The sequence below is a fragment of the Neovison vison genome, chromosome 8 (genome assembly GCF_020171115.1).
Source record: "Neovison vison isolate M4711 chromosome 8, ASM_NN_V1, whole genome shotgun sequence".
NCBI lineage: Eukaryota > Metazoa > Chordata > Mammalia > Carnivora > Mustelidae > Neogale > Neogale vison.
In genome coordinates this window covers 94,112,087-94,131,042 of record NC_058098.1, presented here as the reverse complement: position 1 = coordinate 94,131,042, position 18,956 = coordinate 94,112,087, and the positions used below count along the sequence as shown (strand labels likewise).

The window sequence follows — 18,956 nt, the reverse complement described above, 5'->3', positions numbered from 1 at the left end:
GCTCCGTTAGAAAAGTTCTTTGTTATATCAAATTGAAAACAGCCTCCCTATAAGCTTTGTATTCTCATTTTAACCCCTAGACTAAGAATAAGCAACTTTTTAAAAGGCCAACTAATAAATATTTCACACTTTTTGGGTCACATATGGTCTCTATCACATGTACTTCTTTTTTTCATTTTTTACAATCATTTAAAAATCCAAAAACTGGGGAGCCTGGGTGGCTCAGGGGGTTAAGCCTCTGCCTTCGGCTCAGGTCATGATCCCAGGGTCCTGGGATCGAGCCCCGATTGAGGCTCTCTGCTCGGCAGGGAGCCTGCTTCCTCCTCTCTCTCTGCCTGCCTCTCTGCTTATGTGTGATCTCTGTCTGTCAAATAAATAAATAAAATCTTTAAAAAAAAAAATCCAAAAACTATTCTTAGCTCATGGCCAGTACAAAATCAGATCCTTGCACCAGATCATTATAATACCAATCCCATGGTACTGTTATTTTTCTGCTTACTAGTCTTCCCAAGAGTAGAAATAGCTTTCATCTATATATCCCTAGCATTAAACACGCTATAAGCACTTAGATATTTGTTAAGCAAATGAGTGAATAAATGAAAGGTAAACTCCTTCCTCTTTAGCTTGACAGCCCCTCAAACACCTGATCATAACAAAGCCTTCTCTTTGATCTACTGTCATACTCATTTCCTCTCAAAAAGGAACTGCTGTGCTGTTGATATCTTTCTTTAAAAAAAAATATTTTTTTATTCATTTATTTATTTTAAAGAAAGAAAAAGAGAGTATGTGAGGTGGGGAGGGGCAGAGGGAGAAGCAGAAAATCCCAAACAGTTTCCAAGCTAAGCATGAAGCCAGATCCCAGGACCAGAGCCAAAATCAAGAGTCAGAAGCTCAACTGCCTGAACCACCAAGGAGCCCCACTGTCAACATTCTTTCTTAAAATGTGATACTAAAACGGACTCTGATGGTCTACATCATAAAACACACTGGTGCCCATATTCTGATCTGAATAACCTTGACTTATGTTTGAAAAAAACTTGTGGGACACCTGGGTGGTTCAGTCAGTTAAGCAGCTGTCTTCAGCTCAGGTCATGATCCCAGGGTCCTGGGACTGAGCCCCACATCGGGCTCCCTGCTCAGCAGGGAACCTGCTTCCCCCTCTCCCTCTGCCTGCCGCTCTGCCTACTTGTGTGCTCTATCAAATAAATAAATAAAATCTTAAAAAAAAAAACAAAAAACTTATTGAATTAACTCCTATTGGCGCTCCTCTATAAAATGCTGACAAGATAACATCATGGTTAAATCTCATTCCAGTGTCAAGGCTAATTCTACACTTGATCTTAGCCAAAAGGCTGAGAAGCGTTTTTTGGGGGGGAAAAAAAACCTGAATAAAACAAAAAGAAGAACAAAATAATATTGCCTTAATTATCATTTAGGCATAAAAAACTGAAATCACCATACTGGTTAACCATTCTTCTATACCCACACGATTCAAAGTAGTAGTAACATAATTCTATCTCCCACCCTGATAATCTGAAAGGTACTTCACGTGTACCTTTTGCAAAGAGCTAATAAATCAGTGCCATATTAAGCAGAGGAAACCAGTAAGATCTACCTCAGACAAGTCATTTAACCTCTTTATCTCACTTTTAGGGTCTGAAAACTGAGAATAACATACGACTTAACTAATTCTAAGAATCTAATGAAGCAATGGATAAAGAAGAAGTGGTATATATATATATATGTATATATATATATATATATATATATATATATACAATGGAATACTATGCAGCCATCAAAAGAAATGAAATCTTGCCATTATCAACAACGTGGATAGAACTAGAGGGTATTATGTAGAGTGGAATAAGTCAATCAGAGAAAGAAAATTATCATTCCTGATAATTCCTGATAAATTTCTGATATGAGGAATTTGAGAAGCAGAGTGGAGGGTTTGGGAAGTAGGGAAGGAAAAAATGAAACAAGACGGGATCATGAGGGAAACAAACCATAAGAGAAACAAACCATAAGAGACTCTTAATCTCACAAAACAAACTGAGGGTTGCTGGGGGGAAGAAGGTATGGAGAGGGTGGTTGGGTTATGGACATTGGGAAGGGTATGTGCTATGGTGAGTGCTGTGAAGTGTGTAAGCCTTACAATTCACAGACCTGTACCCCTGGGGCAAATAATACATTATGTGTTAATAAAAATAATTTTAAAAAATCTAAAAAAAAAAAGAATCTAGGGGCGCCTGGGTGGCTCAGTGGGTTAAGCCGCTGCCTTCTGCTAGGGTCATGATCTCAGGGTCGTGGGATCGAGTCCCGCATCGGGCTCTCTGCTCAGCGGGGAGCCTGCTTCCTCCTCTCTCTCTCTGCCTGCCTCTCTGCCTACTTGTGGTCTCTCTCTGTCAAATAAATAAATAAAATCTTTAAAAAAAAAAAAAGAATCTAATGAAGCAAGCTTGTAAGCATTTGTTTTTTAAGGATCATGGAGGTTCCATTGCGAGAGACATTGTCAAAAGATAATATATAGTTTACCCCAAGGAAAAATCCACAAACTCAAGGCCAAGGAGGTATACCCACTAGAGAGGAAGTTATCACCTTTCTACCTTCTGTGAGCAACAGGACATAATGAAGGGCAGGTACATATAACTAGACCAGATGGTCAGTGTAGAAAACCAAAATTAAGCTAATACCTTTGAGGATGGCTCTACAGAGCTCCTCAATTCATGAAAGGATTTAGGGGTGCCTAGGTGGCTCAGTCAGTTAAGTGTCTGACTCGGTTTCAGCTCAGCTCATGATCTTGCAGTGGAGAGATCGAGTCTCGAGTTAGGCTCTGTAATCACTGCAGAGTCTGCTTCAGATTCTCTCTCCCTCTCCTTCTACTTCTCCCCACCCCCTGCTCGCTTGCACGCTCTCTAAAATAAATAACCTAAAAGAAAAAAAAAGAGATTTAGATGCAAGACCCAATGTCCCCCAAAAGTACGTTATAAATATGTTATTACTACTAGTTAAAAATAAAAAGGCATTACCTAGCAGCGGCGAACATAAGAGACCTCTCTTGGATTCCTTTCCTTGATTTTCTGGTTGGGTCAATATACCTTCCTCCACAGAGGCGAGGTCTGTCACTTCGGTCCCTTCCTCTCTCATATTAAACCTGGTCTGGGTTATATCCAAGGTGTGAGAAGAGTCCATCTCTTGAGGAAGATACTGCCAATATTCTGTTCTCTAAAACAATAATTTTGAAGGAAAATATGCTAAATCATTAACCAAGTTACCATATACATTAATATTTAGATACAAATATCCATTAACTCATGTAGTTGGCTTCTGTGTGATAACATTCTCATCATAGTGTTTTTGGAGAAAATAAAACTGTTCTTTCTGTATATTTTTCACAATATTAACTACATTAGAGCTCTTCCCATCACTACCCACTTTTTAATGTGTTATATCACTAGCATTTCTGTTATTCTTTAACAGTTCTCTTCACTATATTTGGTTCTACATGAAATCCTACAATTTGGTTACAAATCTGAATTAGAAAATTAAATGTAAAAGATATATAAGCCAAAATTATAAAACAGAAGGCCAAATGTCCAATTTTTAGCTCTAAAAACCAAAATTACTGTCAAATTTATAAAAGTTTCTAACTACTTCTATATTCTTGTATTTATCTCTTGATTGACCTGAAACAACCAATTCATGGATTGGCACCAATCCACAGGCCACACTAAGTACCAATGTTGAATTAAAGACTACCTGAAATTACTGAGGTTCTATATGTTGTCTAACTGAATTTAAATTTTAAAAAAGACAAATGGTTAACAACTTTATCAGCATTTTTCTTTTAAATTTGGTATTGGTTAATGAAGATATTCTTCCTACCATGCTATGAAAGTATACTTTTACTTTCATATTTAATTAATTTGATTAGGAATGAACTCTATATTGGATCAACCTATAATACAGTATCCTTTTCTCCCAATTAAGTCTGATAATGTACTAAATTTCTTTCTAGTACAACATTTCCTACTTGGCAATGGTAGATCAGATTTTAATCATATTTGCAAGCACTCTAACATTTTCACTCATACATATTCTTAAGATTGATCAGGATTTTCAAATGCCTTGCTTTGTTTTCTAACCTTATTCCATAAACTTGTCCTATATATTTTTTAAGATTTTATTTACTTATTTGAGACAGAAAGAAAGAAAGAGAGAGAATGAGCATGAGCAGGGGGAGGGGTAGAGGGAAAGGAGAAGCAGACTCCACACTGAACGTAATGCCCAACATGGGGCTTGATCCCAAGACCAAGACCATGACTTGAGCTGAAGGCACACGATTAACCAACTGAGCCACCCAGGCACCCCAACCTATTGATTTTCATTGTTTGTAAATAAGTCTATTACTGAACTTTTCTTTCTTTTTTTTTTTTTTTTTTTAAAGATTTTATTTATTTATGGGGCACCTGGGTGGCTCAGAGGGTTAAGCCTCTGCCTTCAGCTCAGGTCATAATCTCAGGCTCTTGGGAATGAGCCCCACATCGGGCTCTCTGCTCAGCAGGGAGCCTGCTTCCACCGCCTCTCTCTCTGCCTGCCTCTCTGCCTACTTATGATCTCTATCAAATAAATAAATAAAATCTTTTAAAAAAGATAAAGAAAGCTCAAAAAATTTTTTAAAGATTTTATTTATTTATTTGATAGACAGAGATCACAAGTGGGCAGAGAGGCAGGTGGGGGTGGGAGTGGGGAGCAGGCTCCCTGCTAAGCAGAGAGCCTGATGCAGGGCTCGATCCCAGGATCCTGGGATCATGACCTGAGCTAAAGGCAGAGCCTTTAACCCACTGAGCCACCCAGGTGCCCCTGAACTTTTCTTTCTTAACCAATTCAAATGTTTTCTTTTTTTTTTTCTTTTTTCTATTTTTTTGTTTTTTCAAATGTTTTAAGAGAGTATAAATTTCTTATTCCCAAATAACCCCAAATCTATAAAAAGATGTATTATAATACAGAATGATTTTCTCAAACACTTTCATTTTTGAAGTTATTATTTAAAATTATCATTACCTAAAATTCACTAATTACATGTTCTTTTAGTAAGTTAAGAAAAAAAAAATACACAACTATCCACTATTTACTACCAGTTATATGAATATATGCAGGGAAAAAAAACAATTGGAGAATAATATTCTAAAATATTAACACTGCTCATCTACAGCTTCTGGGATTATAGAACAGTAGACCTTTGACATTCCAGAATATCTCAATCCCTGCTATGCTGGATAAATTAGTACAACCCAAAACATCAAAATTGTGTTTTCAATACTTGGAAACAAAAGGTGATTAATTTTAATTTTTTTCTTTTGAGAGTACTCCATTCTATAGAGCACAGTGAGCCAAAGAATTGTTCAAAAGCAGGGGAATTCCAGTCATTGTCTGACTCTACCAAAAAATCTCTAGTCCCCAACTCCTCTCAGTCTCCTCGAGCATGGTTTGAACTTGGTCCCACAGTTTATTCCTCACTCCAAAGAGACAGGTTATCTGTTGGCTCTCCTGCCCATCCTCTGGCCTAGTCAGAGCACTCTACTCTAGCTCAACCTCAGTAATTCTTTAACCTCATTAAGACAATTATCCTAGGGGCGCCTGGGTGGCTCAGTGGGTTAAGCCGCTGCCTTCAGCTCAGGTCATGATCTCAGGGTCCTGGGATCGAGTCCCACATCGGGCTCTCTGCTCAGCAGGGAGCCTGCTTCCTCTTCTCTCTCTCTCTGCCTGCCTCTCTGCCTACTTGTGATTTCTGTCAAATAAATAAATAAAATCTTTAAAAAAAAAGACAATTATCCTAATACATTTACCTAATACATTTATACTTTTCATAATTCCTTTCTTTTCCTGTATTTCCTTCTTTGTTTTTTTTTAAAGATTTTATTTGTTTATTTATTTGACAGAGGGAGATCGCAGGTAGGCAGAGTGCTCCACGCAATCCATGCCCTCCTTAATACCCACCACCAGGCTCACCTAACCCCCACCCCTCCAAAACCCTCAGTTTGTTTCTCAGAGTCCACAGTCTCTCATGCTTTGTTTCCCCCTCCAATTTACCCCAATTCACTTTTCCTTTTCTTCTCCTAATGTCCTCCATGTTATTCCTTATGTTCCACAAGTAGGTGAAACCATATGATAATCGACTCTCTCTGCTTGACTTATTTCACTCAGAATAATCTCCTCCAGTCCCATCAATGTTGATACAAAAGTTGGGTATTCATCCTTTCTGATGGAGGCATAATACTCCATTGTATATATGGACCACATCTTCTTTTTTTTTTTTTAAGATTTTATTTATTTATTTGATAGAGAGAGAGAGAAATCACAAGTAGGCAGAGAGGCATGCAGAGAGAGAGGAAGGGAAGCAGGCTCCCCGCTGAGCAGAGAATCCGATGCGGGGCTTGATCCCAGGACCGTGGGACCATGACCTGAGCCGAAGGGAGAGGCTTAACCCACTGAGCCACCCAGGTGCCCCGGACCACATCTTCTTTATCCATTTGTCTGTTGAAGGGCATCTTGGCTCTTTCCACAGTTTGGCAATTGTGGCCATTGCTGCTATGAACATTGGGGTACAAAGGGCCCTTCTTTTCACCACATCTGTATCTTTGGGGTAAATACCCAGTAGTGCAATTAAAGAGTCATACTGTAGCTCTATTTTTAATTTCTTAAGGAATCTCCACACTGTTCTCCGAAGTGGCTGCACCAACTTGCATTCCCACCAACAGTGTAAAAGGGTTCCTCGTTCTCCACATCCTCTTCAACACTTGTTGTTTCCTGTCCTGTTAATTCTGGCCATTCTAACTGGTGTTAGGTGGTATCTCAATGTGGTTTTGATTTGAATTTCCCTGATGGCTAGTGATGATGAACACTTTTTCATGTATCTGTTAGCCATTTGTATGTCTTCATTGGAGAAGTGTTTGCTCATGTCTTCTGCTCATTTTTTGACATGATTATCTATTTTTTGGGTGTTGAGTTTGAGGAGTTCTTTATAGATCTTGGATATCAGCTGATGACCTCATCTTGTACTTCAATTAAGTGAAGAGCAGGAGATGGAACTTCCTTATCTTCCTATCACCAGATCTAAATTCCATTTTCATCTTGTGACTTTAAAAAGTCTCTGTACCTACCAAAGGCATCATCTTATTCCATTCTTTTCAACAACTGCCTTCCTATACTACGCTCCTACTTTCATCCATTTGCCCTCTCTACTAAATCATTCTTCTCCCCAAGCAAACATATATAATTTCCCATCATAAAATAAAATTATGAAACATCCCTGTTCAACATTCCTTTTGTTTCTGCATATCTTTTTCTTTTTCTTATCTTTTTTTCTTTTCTTTGTTTTAGTTTTTAGTTTTCATGTAAATCTCAATAAGCATTAGTTTCAGGTGTACAGTTTAGTGATTTAACACTTACATACAACACCTGGTACTGGTCAAAAGTTTCTGTACATTATGTTGCTGTTTCTATCATACAGTGGTTACTTGTGTTATACCTTTTTAATCAATAAAAAAAGGCCCTCGAATCTCTAATGTTTTTGATATAAACACATTTTGAGGGAGAAATAAAGATTAGAGATACAAATTTGGGATTTTTAAGTATACAGATATATTTAACCCCCCAGATCCAAATGAGAACTAAAACATCCCAAAACTTCAAGCAGAAGTCAAAAACTCAAACGTGAACAGGGCCAGGGAAGTAAGAGAAATGAGTAAATCTGCCTGAAGTTAGAGTGTTGGGACCTGTGGCCAAAATGCACTGCATACACACTTTAAAGTGTTTCGGGACACCTCAGTGGCTCAGTTGGTTAAGCCACTGTCTTCGACTCAGGTCATGACAACCCAGAGTCCTGGGATCAAGTCCCGCATCAGACTCCTTGCTTGGCAGGGAGTCTGCTTCTCTCTCTGACTCTGCCTGCCACTCTGCCTGCTTGTTCTCTCTCTCTCTCTCTGACAAATAAATAAATAAATAAAATATTTTAAAGTGTTCTATTTCAAAATTTTAAAAACAGTGTGCCAAAAAAAATTTTTTTTTCTGAAAACCACATTTAACCATTATTCAGGCCCACAGCTTGCAACCTTTGACTTTGAAGTTTAACAGGGGGAAGATAAAGCAGCAAAGGAAATTGAGAGAGAATAGCAGAAGAGTAGAAAGAAAATGAGTAGGATCTAAGAAAGGAAACCATTTTAAGAAGTTATGCAATGGTTAATGGTGACAAATGCTATTTACTATAGCTAAAATGAGCACAGAAAAGTGCTCACTGTATTCAGCTACACAAATGTTAGCAAAATTTGCTTATACAGAATTGAGGTCAGAACACAAAGCAGATTAAGTAAAATAATAAGTAGACCTTAACCAGTGATATAAGGTACATATATTAAAAAGGAGAAAAAACTACAGTTGATATAACTGTAGGACTTAGAAAGTCCTAGAGGACCTGGGTTGCTCTGTTGATGAAGTGTCTGACTCTAGATTTCAACTCAGGTCATGATCTCAGGGTCATGTGAGCGAGCTCCACAGGCTCTGCGCTGGGTGTGGAGCCTACCTGGGATTCTTTCTCTCTCTCTCTCTCCCATTGCCCCTCTCTACTCTCTCTCCTTTTCTCAAAAAAAAAGGGGGGGGGCCAGGATCCTAAAAAAATATACAGAAGTCTACCACTAAAACAAGTAAATGTGATTAGCAAGGTCACTGGATACAAGTTCTTTATACAGTTATTTATATTTCCATACACTCGTAATCAATAGGAAACTGAAATTTTTAAAAACATCAGTAAGATTAATTACACCTTAATAAAAGCAACGTTTAAAAAAAAAGTCAGTCTAACACAAACACGTGTTAAGTTTGTTACACTGAAGACAACAAAACACTGACAAAAAAATAAACACCTAAATGAAACTGAAAGAACTGTTAAGTTTGTGGATTAGAGAACTCAACTATTATTAAGATGTCAATTCTCTCCAAACTGACGTATAACTCAAGGCAACCTTTTTTATTTTTTTTTAGATTTTACTTATTTATTTGACAGAGAGAGATCAAAAGTAGGCAGAGAAGCAGGCAGACAGGGGGAAGCAGGCTCCCTGCTGAGCAGAGAGTCCAATGCGGGGCTCAATCCAAGGACCCTGAGATCATGACCTGAGCAAGAGGCAGAGGCTTAACCCACTGAGCCACCCATGCGCCCTTCAAGGCAATCTTAATCAAAATCCCATCAGGCTTTTTTAATAGAGAAGCTGATCCTAAATTTATACAGAAATTACAAGAATCTAACATAAACAAAACAATTTTTCAAAAGAGGAACAAAGTGGGAGAACTTACACTACCTGATTTTAGGACAGTATAATAATTAAAAGTGTGGGACTGGCATGACAGACATATAAATCAATGGAACAGAGTCCAGAAATAGACCAACACATTTACAGTCAATCTGTTTTTTATAAAGATGCCAAAGAAGCATTAGACAAAAGTTACAGTATTTTCAGCAAATGGTGTTGTAATGACAATTAAATACTCCTATGTAAAAAAATAAAGCTGGACCCTTACTTCACATCATATACAAAAACCAACTAAAATGGATCATATATAATAAATGTAAAATCTACAACTATGAAACTTCAGAAACGGGTTCACAACTGGGTAAAATTTTGACACTCCCTCTTCCCTCAACCACAGGACATTTGGCAGTATTTGGAGACATGCTTCACAGTTACAACACGGGGGAATACTCCTGATATCTAGTGGGGAATGGTCAAGAATGCTGCTAAACACTATAACACACAGGACAGCTCCACCCAATAAGGAACTATCTAGCCCAAAATGTCAAAAAGGCCAAGGTTAAGAAACCTTGTTCTAGAAAAATATATAGAACAAAATCTTTGTGACACAAGACTAGGAAAAAATTTCTCAGAACACAACAATACAAACCACTAAAAAAAAAAACCCAAATCTATACAACAACTTCATCAAAATCAAAGCTTCTGCTCTTCAAAAGAGGCACAGAATTCATTTTTTATGTGGGTTTTTTAAAAAGATTTTATTTATTTATTTATTTATTTATTTGTCAGAGACAGACAGACAGAGAGAGCACAGCAGGGGGAGTGGTAGAGGGAGAAGCAGACAACCCACTGAGCAGGGAGCCCAATTCAGGGTTCAATCTCTGCACCCTGGGATCATGACCTGAGCTTAAAGCAGACAGAGGCTTAACCAACTGAGCCACCCAGGCATCCTGATACATAGAATTCAAAGAAAAACTTACAAAATACACATTTGATATAGGACTTGCATCCAGAATTTATAAAGAACTTCCAAACTCAACAAATGGAATAAATAAACCATTAAAAATGGGGGAAAGATTTTAAAAGACCCTACGTCAAAGAGGAAACATAGGTGGCAAATAAGCACACAAAAAGATGTAAAGTATCATTAGTCATTAGCAAAATGCATACTAAAACCACAATGAGACACCATAATACACCTATGTATAAAATGGTTAAAAACTGGGCGCCTGGGTGGCTCAGTGGGTTAAGCCGCTGCCTTTGGCTCAGGTCATGATCTCAGGGTCCTGGGATCGAGTCCCGCATCGGGCTCTCTGCTCTGCAGGGAGCCTGCTTCCTCCTCTCCCTCTCTCTGCCTGCCTCTCTGTCTGCTTGTGATCTCTGTCTGTCAAATAAATAAATAAAATCTTTAAAAAAAAATGATTAAAAATTTTAAAACACAACTACTGGCAATACCAAGAGCTGGCAAGGATACAAATCAACTAGAACTCTCATATATTATGGGAGAAGGCAAATCAGTACAGCCACTTTGGAAAACAGTTTAGTATGTTCTCATAACATTAAACATATAATTACTTTATCAGACAGCAATCTCATTGCTAAGTATTTACCAAGAGAATGAAGCCTTTTGTCTGCCAAAAACCTTTACCTGTATGGAATACTACTCAGCAATAAAAAATTAAAAAGAACAAACTATTAATTCATACAATATGGATAAATCTCAAAAGCAGGTGCTAAGTGAAAGAAGCCAGTCTCAAAAACCTATACACTTCAATTCTGAAAGGGCAAAACTATAGGGACAGAAATCAGATCAGTGGTTGCCAGGGACTAAGGATGGGGACATGACTAGTTATATATCGAGGCACAAGGGAACCTTTCCAGGGTCATGACAATCTTGTATATCTCAAATGTGGTAGTGGTTATATGAATGTAAATATGTGCCAAAGCTCATCAAACTGTATACCTAGAAGAGGATTGCTGTATTTAAATTATACATCAATAAGGTTAACGTAGCAGGAAACAGAGAGAGAAAATTCCTGAAAATTTCATTTAACAAGGAGCAGAATATTAAACCAAATAGCAGCTGGAGGGGAAGAGAGGATGAGACATTTGTACTCAGTTGCTGGAGGTGACATGGTCTAGACTGTGATCATCAGATAATAACGTAGTAGGAGCAGAAGTGTAGGAGGAGAAGTAGAGGAAAAGATCTGTGAAGGTTAGATCAAAGATCCAGGAGCTTTAGGCACTACATGGGTAATGTAAGCTGAAGTGAAAGAAACTGAGAACAGGGCAGCAAAAGCTATAGTTTCCCATGAATAAAGAGAGGTAACTCAGATAACAGCAACAAAGATGAAGAAACAGAATAACAAGAGGGAGGTAAGGGAATTAAAAAATGGCATAATGCTCCTGCTAGGCTGAGGAACCCAGGCATAAAGGCAGAAATAAAGAGCTACAGGATCTACCCATGGTATATAGTATCATAAGACAGGGACAAAAGGGGAAGACATCTATTTTTGGACCACACTCTACATAAATATGTCCTCAGAGAATATGAAACTATTTGGGGATATATCCCTATATTCATTTCCTAGGACTGCCATAACAAAGTTACACAAATTGGGGGGTTCAAAACAACAGAAATTTATTTTCTCACAGGCTAGAGGTGTGGAGGCTAGAAGTCTGGAATCGGTGCTGGCAGGGCCATGCTCCACCCAAAGCCTCCAGGCAGGCTCCTTCTTTACCTCTTCCCTCAGATAGCCCCAGGCATTCTTTGGCCTGGGACAGTGTATCTCCATTTTCTGCCTCTGCCTTCACAAGGCTGACTTCTTCCTGTGTGTGTCTCTTACACATGCCGTTCTCCTCTCTTATAAGGATATCAGTTATATTGGATTAAGGGCCTACCATACTTCAGTATGCTCTAAGTTATATTTGCAATCACCCTATTTTCAAACAAGGAAACCTTCTAAAATACTGGGGATTAGGACTTCAACAAATTCTGGGGCACGCAATTCCCCTTCCATTTAAAGGTCCCAGAATCCTATGCACTTTCCAGTCAAGATTTCTTTTAACCCCCTTTTTTCCCCTGATGATAGCAAATCTCCTTCCTCCATATCTTGCATCAAATGGATAATCACTGCAATTTAGGGGAAATGGAAGGTACCAGAAAAAAACTGATAACCAAGTTATTAGATAATCAACCTTAAATATTTAACCATTACGAATAAGGTTGCATTTTTTTTTCCTCCAGCAAACATATGTAAGCTTCTTTCCTATCTGCTCCCTAGTTTTCCATCTCTTCTAAATTCATGACTATACTCTAGATTAGTACTCAAAGTATGGTCCAAAGATCGCTGGCCATCACAGACATTCTCTCAGGATATCTTCGTGCAGCTCCATCTACGCAAGGCCAGATTTTTTTTCACATACTTCAATGTATCCCAGCAGACTAAATGCACAAACAGATATAAGACTCCAACTGTGATGGTTAATTTTTTTTTTAAGATTTTATTTACTCATTTGACAGACAGAGATCACAAGTAGGCAGAAAGGCAGGCAGGGAGAGGGGGGTAAGTAGGCTCCCTGCTGAGCAGAGAGCCCGATGCGGGACTCGATCCCAGAACCCTGGGATCATGACCTGAGTCGAAGGCAGAGGCTTTAACCCACTGAGCCACCCAGTTACCCCTGTGATGGTTAATTTTATGTGTCAACTTGGCTAAACCACCAGATGACCAGATATTTGGTTAAACATTATTCTGTATGTCTCTATGTCTAACATTTGTCCACAGATTGAGTAAAGCAGATTACTCTTTCTACTGTGGGCAAGCTTCATCCAATCCATTAAAGGCCTGAATGGAACAAAAGGCTGAGCAAAAAAAACAGAATTCACTCTCTCTGCCTGATGGTCTTAAGGCTGGTCTTCTCCTGCCTTTAGATTTGGGTTCAGAATAGAACTTACACCAGTGTAAAGGCCTGGTTCTCAGGCCTTTGGATTCAGATTACGACTATACTATCACCTCTCCTCAGTCTCCAGGTTGCAGAGCTTAGAATTCTCAGCCATCACAAGAGCAAATTCCTTATTTTATGTGTGCGTGTATATACATGTATGTATGTATGTCTCCTATCAGTTTTGTTTTTCTAGAGAATCCTGTCTAATACACCATCTTTCATTATGCCTGTCATTAAAGAGATACACAAAAATGTAAAACAATGTCACTCTTTCAACTAATTTTTTTGTCTTGGAAAATAGTTATTTTTCAGGGCACATGGGTGCCTCACTGGCTTAAGCCTCTGCCTTCGGCTCATGTCATGACCTCACAGTCCAGGGATTGAGCCCCACATCGGGCTCTCTGCTCAGAGGAGATAAATAAATAAATAATCTTTAAAAAATAAAAAGTTATTTCTCATTTTTAAAATATATTATTTATGCTAATATATAATGGGTTTATTATTTTTAAAATATTTTTAAATGTTTTAATTTCTAGTAAGCTAAATATCAATATAGATAATCCTTATGAACAAAAGATGCTTAAAATACTTACAAAGAATGTAAAGGAGTCCTGAGATAAAAAAGAAACTGAATTAGCTAGTCTACATAATTAAAATTATTAAAGATCTATTAGAAAAATGAATATTAAAGTAATTCACCTCTTACTATTCTTTTATTTTTTATTTTCAGCATAACAGTATTCATTATTTTTGCACCACACCCAGTGCTCCATGCAATCCGTGCTCTCTCTAATGCCTACCACCTGGTTCCCCCAACCTCCCACCCCCACTCCCCGCCACTTCAAACCCCTCAGATTGTTTTTCAGAGTCGATAGTCTCTCATGTTCACATCCCCTTCCAATTTCCCCCAAATCCCTTCTCCTCTCTAAATCCCCTCTTACTATTCTTAACAGCTAAATCAGAATTTCTCATGCTGCTTATGAAGAGAAAAATAGTTTTCTAGTTACACAAGACACACCTGATCAGCCTTAGGCCTCCACCGAGCTGTTTTTTCCACAGAGAGCACAGTAGTATTAGAAATCTGTGTCCTACTATTGCCTTGATATAGTGGCTGTTGCCATACATGACAGGTCAATGGAACAACCTGAAAATCAAAAGCAGATTTAAATAGAGTAGTGACACAATCATTGTTATTAGATAATAATAAAATCTAAACTTTAGCTTGTACTTCTCAGTTTCTAAAGCATTTTCAAATGTGTATGTGTGTGTATGTGTGTGTGTGTGTGTGTGTGTGTGTGTGTGTGTGTATATATATATAACATTTCAACTCCACAACCATTGTCCAAAGTGTGTGTGTGTGTGTGTGTGTGTATATATATATATATATATATATATATATATATATAACATTTCAACTCCACAACCATTGTCCAAATTACTACCTTAACTTAAAAATAAAGAACAGGAGCAGCTGGGTGACTCAGTTGATTACCAACTCTTCATTTCACCTCAGGTCATGACCTCAGGGTCCTAATATCCAGTCCAGTGTCAGGCTCTATGCTGAGCACAAAGTCCGCTTGCAATTCTCTCCCTCTCTCTCTTTGCCCCTTTCCCGCTGCCCTCACACATGCATGCTCACACACGCTCTCTTTCTCTCTCTCTCCAAAATAAATAAACAAATCCTTAAAAAGATAAAAATTTAAAAACAGTCTTAAGGTTATCCAGTTAGAACTCAACATACTTTCCAATAAACCAGGGCAGTTTTTTAACCTCCTTTACCCCTAGAAGTAAAAGAAGCAAGCAGAAACAAGCAAGTTACTAACTTTAAAATCTTACTATTTGAGACACCTAAGAAATGAACCCTAACAATAGGGACTAAAATCAACTCATGGTGGAGACCATGGGAACAAACATCAGGCTATTTTGTGAGATCAGGGGTTAGAGCAGGGGTCCCTCAACTGTGAAAGGAAGCAGTAAAAGCTGTGACTACAGCTCAAGGCTGAAGCAATGCAAATGGAAAAGATCCAAGGCAATCAAACAAAAATGAGCTAGGTCAAGTCACCCACTGGTTCAGAGACTGATTCCTGAGATTTTCTCCAATATCCCTGGAAAACAAAAACCCGAAGCTTCAATATAAGACCTCTTCTTTAAAAAGCAGCCACAAGGGGCAAAGTAAAGACAACCACAAAAACACCAGGTAGTGAAGGGTACACCAAAAGAGAAAACAACAACAACAACAACAAAACACTCCTGCTAATAAAAATGCAATTACAAACTATACTTTCAAAAAACTTTAAAATGAGTATCTTAGATCCTCAAAGATATAAACACACAATGTCCATGAAAAGGGAAGAAGTTATAAAAGTAAAACAGGCAGTTATAAGCCAAGAAAAGATGAATACTAAAAATTATTAATAACCACAATTGTGGGGGCGCCTGGGTGGCTCAGTGGGTTAAGCCGCTGCCTTCGGCTCAGGTCATGATCTCAGGGTCCTGGGATCGAGTCCCGCATCGGGTTCTCTGCTCAGCAGGGAGCCTGCTTCCTCCTCTCTCTCTCTCTGCCTGCCTCTCTGCCTACTTGTGATCTCTCTCTGTCAAATAAATAAATAAAATCTTAAAAAAAAAAAAAAAAAAATAACCACAATTGTGAAAGAGCCTCTGAAGGAAATCCAAGGTCATCAGATTTTTTCCAGATTTAAAACATTGTTACTACACTCAAAAAACACTTTTGCAGAGAGAACTTATAACAATGTATTTTTGGTTACAGAAAGGCCAGCTTGTTTAAAATCTATTCAATAACTAAAGCGATTTCTAAGATATCAATTCTTCCCAGAGGTTTTTCTCTAAAGGTAGAGTACCATGGATCACATACATCTTGCTTCAATGGCAATGTTTAAGGGACAAAGAATAAAAAATAAAGAAAACTGTTTTGCAAATGCATTCTGGACATCTGAAATACCTAAATATGTAACAATACAACCAAAGTTCTAGCACAGTCTTCTTTGAGCTCTCCAGGAAAGAATCCCAACATAAATGTTTAAAATGGCTAGTCACTGCAGCTAAATAATGCTTGCTGTAGACCATGGGGTCTTGCCTTTGAAAAGAGTTGCTTCACAACAGCTTATAAAAAGAGAGTTCAATTCTTTAGGATATTAGTAATGATACAATATTAAGAAACTAGCACTTTGAGAACTAACTCAATGTATGAGAAAACAACCATTCCCCCCTTAGTTTTATCAGTTTAAAGAAAACCTAAAAATTAAATGCTAAAAGCTCTTATTAGAAAATCCAATCCCGGGGCGCCTGGGTGGCTCGGTGGGTTAAGGCCTCTGCCTTCCACTCAGGTCATGATCCCAGGGTCCTGGGATAGATCATTGTGCTCTCTGCTCAGCAGGGAGCCTGCTTCCCCATCTCTCTCTGCCTGCTTCTCTGCCTACTTGTGATCTCTGTCTGTCAAATAAATAAAAAATATTAAAAAAAAAAAAGAAAATCCATTCCCCAGAACTTCCTATTTTTATCACCTGTTTAGACATCATCAAGAAAACTAATTAATACATTCCCATATGATTGATCAACTTTCCCACTACTGCCTCTGACTATAACCCAAATATTTAAAGGATTCTTAAGATGAATGCTTCAAAGCTAAGCAGGTGTCATCAACTCTTCATCTGAGATTAAATGTGTTTTTTTGGCATAAATTAACAGCTTGAAAGAGCCCTTCCCTGAATAGTTTTTTAATATTAAAGGTTAGTAGTCTTCCAAATACATGCTGCCTATGAGATCTAAGGACACATATAGGCTGAAAGTGAAAGGATGGAAAAGGATATTCCATGCAAATAGTAACCAAAAGAGCAAAGGAGTAGGTATACCAAATTCAAATGAAACAGATTTTAAATAAAAAACTGTTATGAGACAAAGGACACTATAAAACCATAAAAGGGTCAAATCACCAAGAAGATGCAACAATTACAAATATTTGTGGACCCAATCTTAGAGCTCCCAAACCAATAAGGCAAATTTTTAAAAACTTGAAGGAGAAATATACAGCAACACAGTATATTAAAAGACTTCAATACCTCACTTTCAATAATGGATAAAACCACCATATGGAAGAACAATACGTAAATAAAGTGAACAACACTATAGACCAACTAGACCTAACACATATACAGAAAACTCCACCTAAAAACAGCAGAATATACTTTTTTTAAAAGATTTTATTTATTTGACACAGAGAGAGACAGCAAGAGAGGGAACACAAGGAGTGGGAGAGGGAGAAGCAGGCTTCCTGCTGAGCAGGGAGCCCGATGTGGGGCTCAATCCCAGGACTCTGGGATCATGACCAGAGTGGAAGGCAAACACTTAACAACTGAGCCACCCAGGCCCCACCCCCCGCCGGAATATACATTTTTTTCAAGTACATATGGAACATTCTTTAGGATAGAACATTTTAGGCCACAAAAGTCTTAACAAACTAAAGAAGCCTGAAATACAATGTCTTTTCCAATCACAATGGAATGAAACTAGAAATCAATGGCACAGAAAAAACTGGAAATTTCCACAAACATATGGAAATTAAACACTATATGCTTTAAAAAAAAAAATACAATAAATCAAACAAGAAGTCACAAGGGAAAAACAAAAACAAAAACAACTTTGACACAAATGAATATGAAGACACAAAATACCAAAACTTATGGGATTCAGCAAAAGCAGTGCTAAAGGGAAATTTACCACTGTAAAGGCATATATTAAAAAGAAAAAGAAAAAAAAAAAAAAGCAGAAGATAGTCCAAGATAGCAGAGGAGTAGGAGACCTTAGTTTCTTCTAGTCCCAGGAATTCATCTAGATAGCTATCATATCATTCTGAACACCTACAAACTCAACCAGAGATGTAAAAAAAGAATAATATCCTACAAATCGAAAAGCATACACTTTCTACGAGACAGAATGACAAGACAGAAAAACTCACCTCAAAAAATAGAACAAGAGGCAGTACTTATTGCCAGGGATCTAATCCGTACAGAGGTAAGTAAGAAGTCAGAACTGGAGTTCAGAATAACAATTATAAACATACTAAAAGAATTCCTTTCTGGAGAGACAAAAGAACTAAAATCTAATCAAGTCAAAATAAAAAAGGTTATTAATGAGAGGCAATAAAAATTGAAGACTCTAGGATAAATGAGGCAAAGAAAGAATTAGTGATATAGAAGACAAAATGACAGAGAAGAAAGAGCGATAAACTACTGGATCATGAAGGTAGAATTCAAGAGATAAATGATACCATAAAGCAAAACAATATTGAAATAATTGGGATCCCAGAAAAGGAAAGGGGGGGCCCTAACCGAGGGAAGAAGACAGGCATTCAAGTCCAGGAGACACAGAGAACCCTCTCAAAATCAATAAAAATAGTTCTACAACTTGACATGTAATAGTGAAACATGCAAATCTCAGAGACAAAGAGAAAATCCTGAAAGCAGCTTGGGACAATCAGTCCATAACCTACAAGGGTAGAAACATTAGAATGGCAGCAGACCTATCCACAGAGACTTGCCAGACCACAGAGGACTGGCATGATATATTCAGGGTGCTAAATGAGAAAAATATACAGCCAAAAGTACTTTATCCAGCTAGAAGTCATTCAAAATAGAAGAAGAGATAAAAAGCTTCCAGGACTAGGGGCGCTTGGGTGACTCAGTGGGT

The 18,956-nt window shown here is 37.9% G+C and overlaps 1 protein-coding gene across 6 annotated transcripts in view; it reads right to left on the bottom strand.

Moving 5' to 3' along the window:
* The window catches only part of ALMS1 (ALMS1 centrosome and basal body associated protein), a 214,362-nt gene that overhangs the window by 173,377 nt on the left and 22,029 nt on the right, over positions 1-18,956 (bottom strand). For 4 of the 6 annotated variants that reach the window (XM_044261390.1, XM_044261388.1, XM_044261389.1 and 1 more), the window contains exons 2-3: positions 14,272-14,397; positions 3,033-3,228 (exon numbers count right to left, since the gene is read on the bottom strand). In XM_044261390.1, coding sequence (XP_044117325.1) covers positions 3,033-3,228; positions 14,272-14,397 — 322 coding nt within the window. Of the gene's footprint in view, positions 1-2,696; positions 2,746-3,032; positions 3,229-14,271; positions 14,398-18,956 lie in introns of those variants that run through there. The other 2 variants (XM_044261391.1, XM_044261393.1) reach the window with 2 other exon arrangements.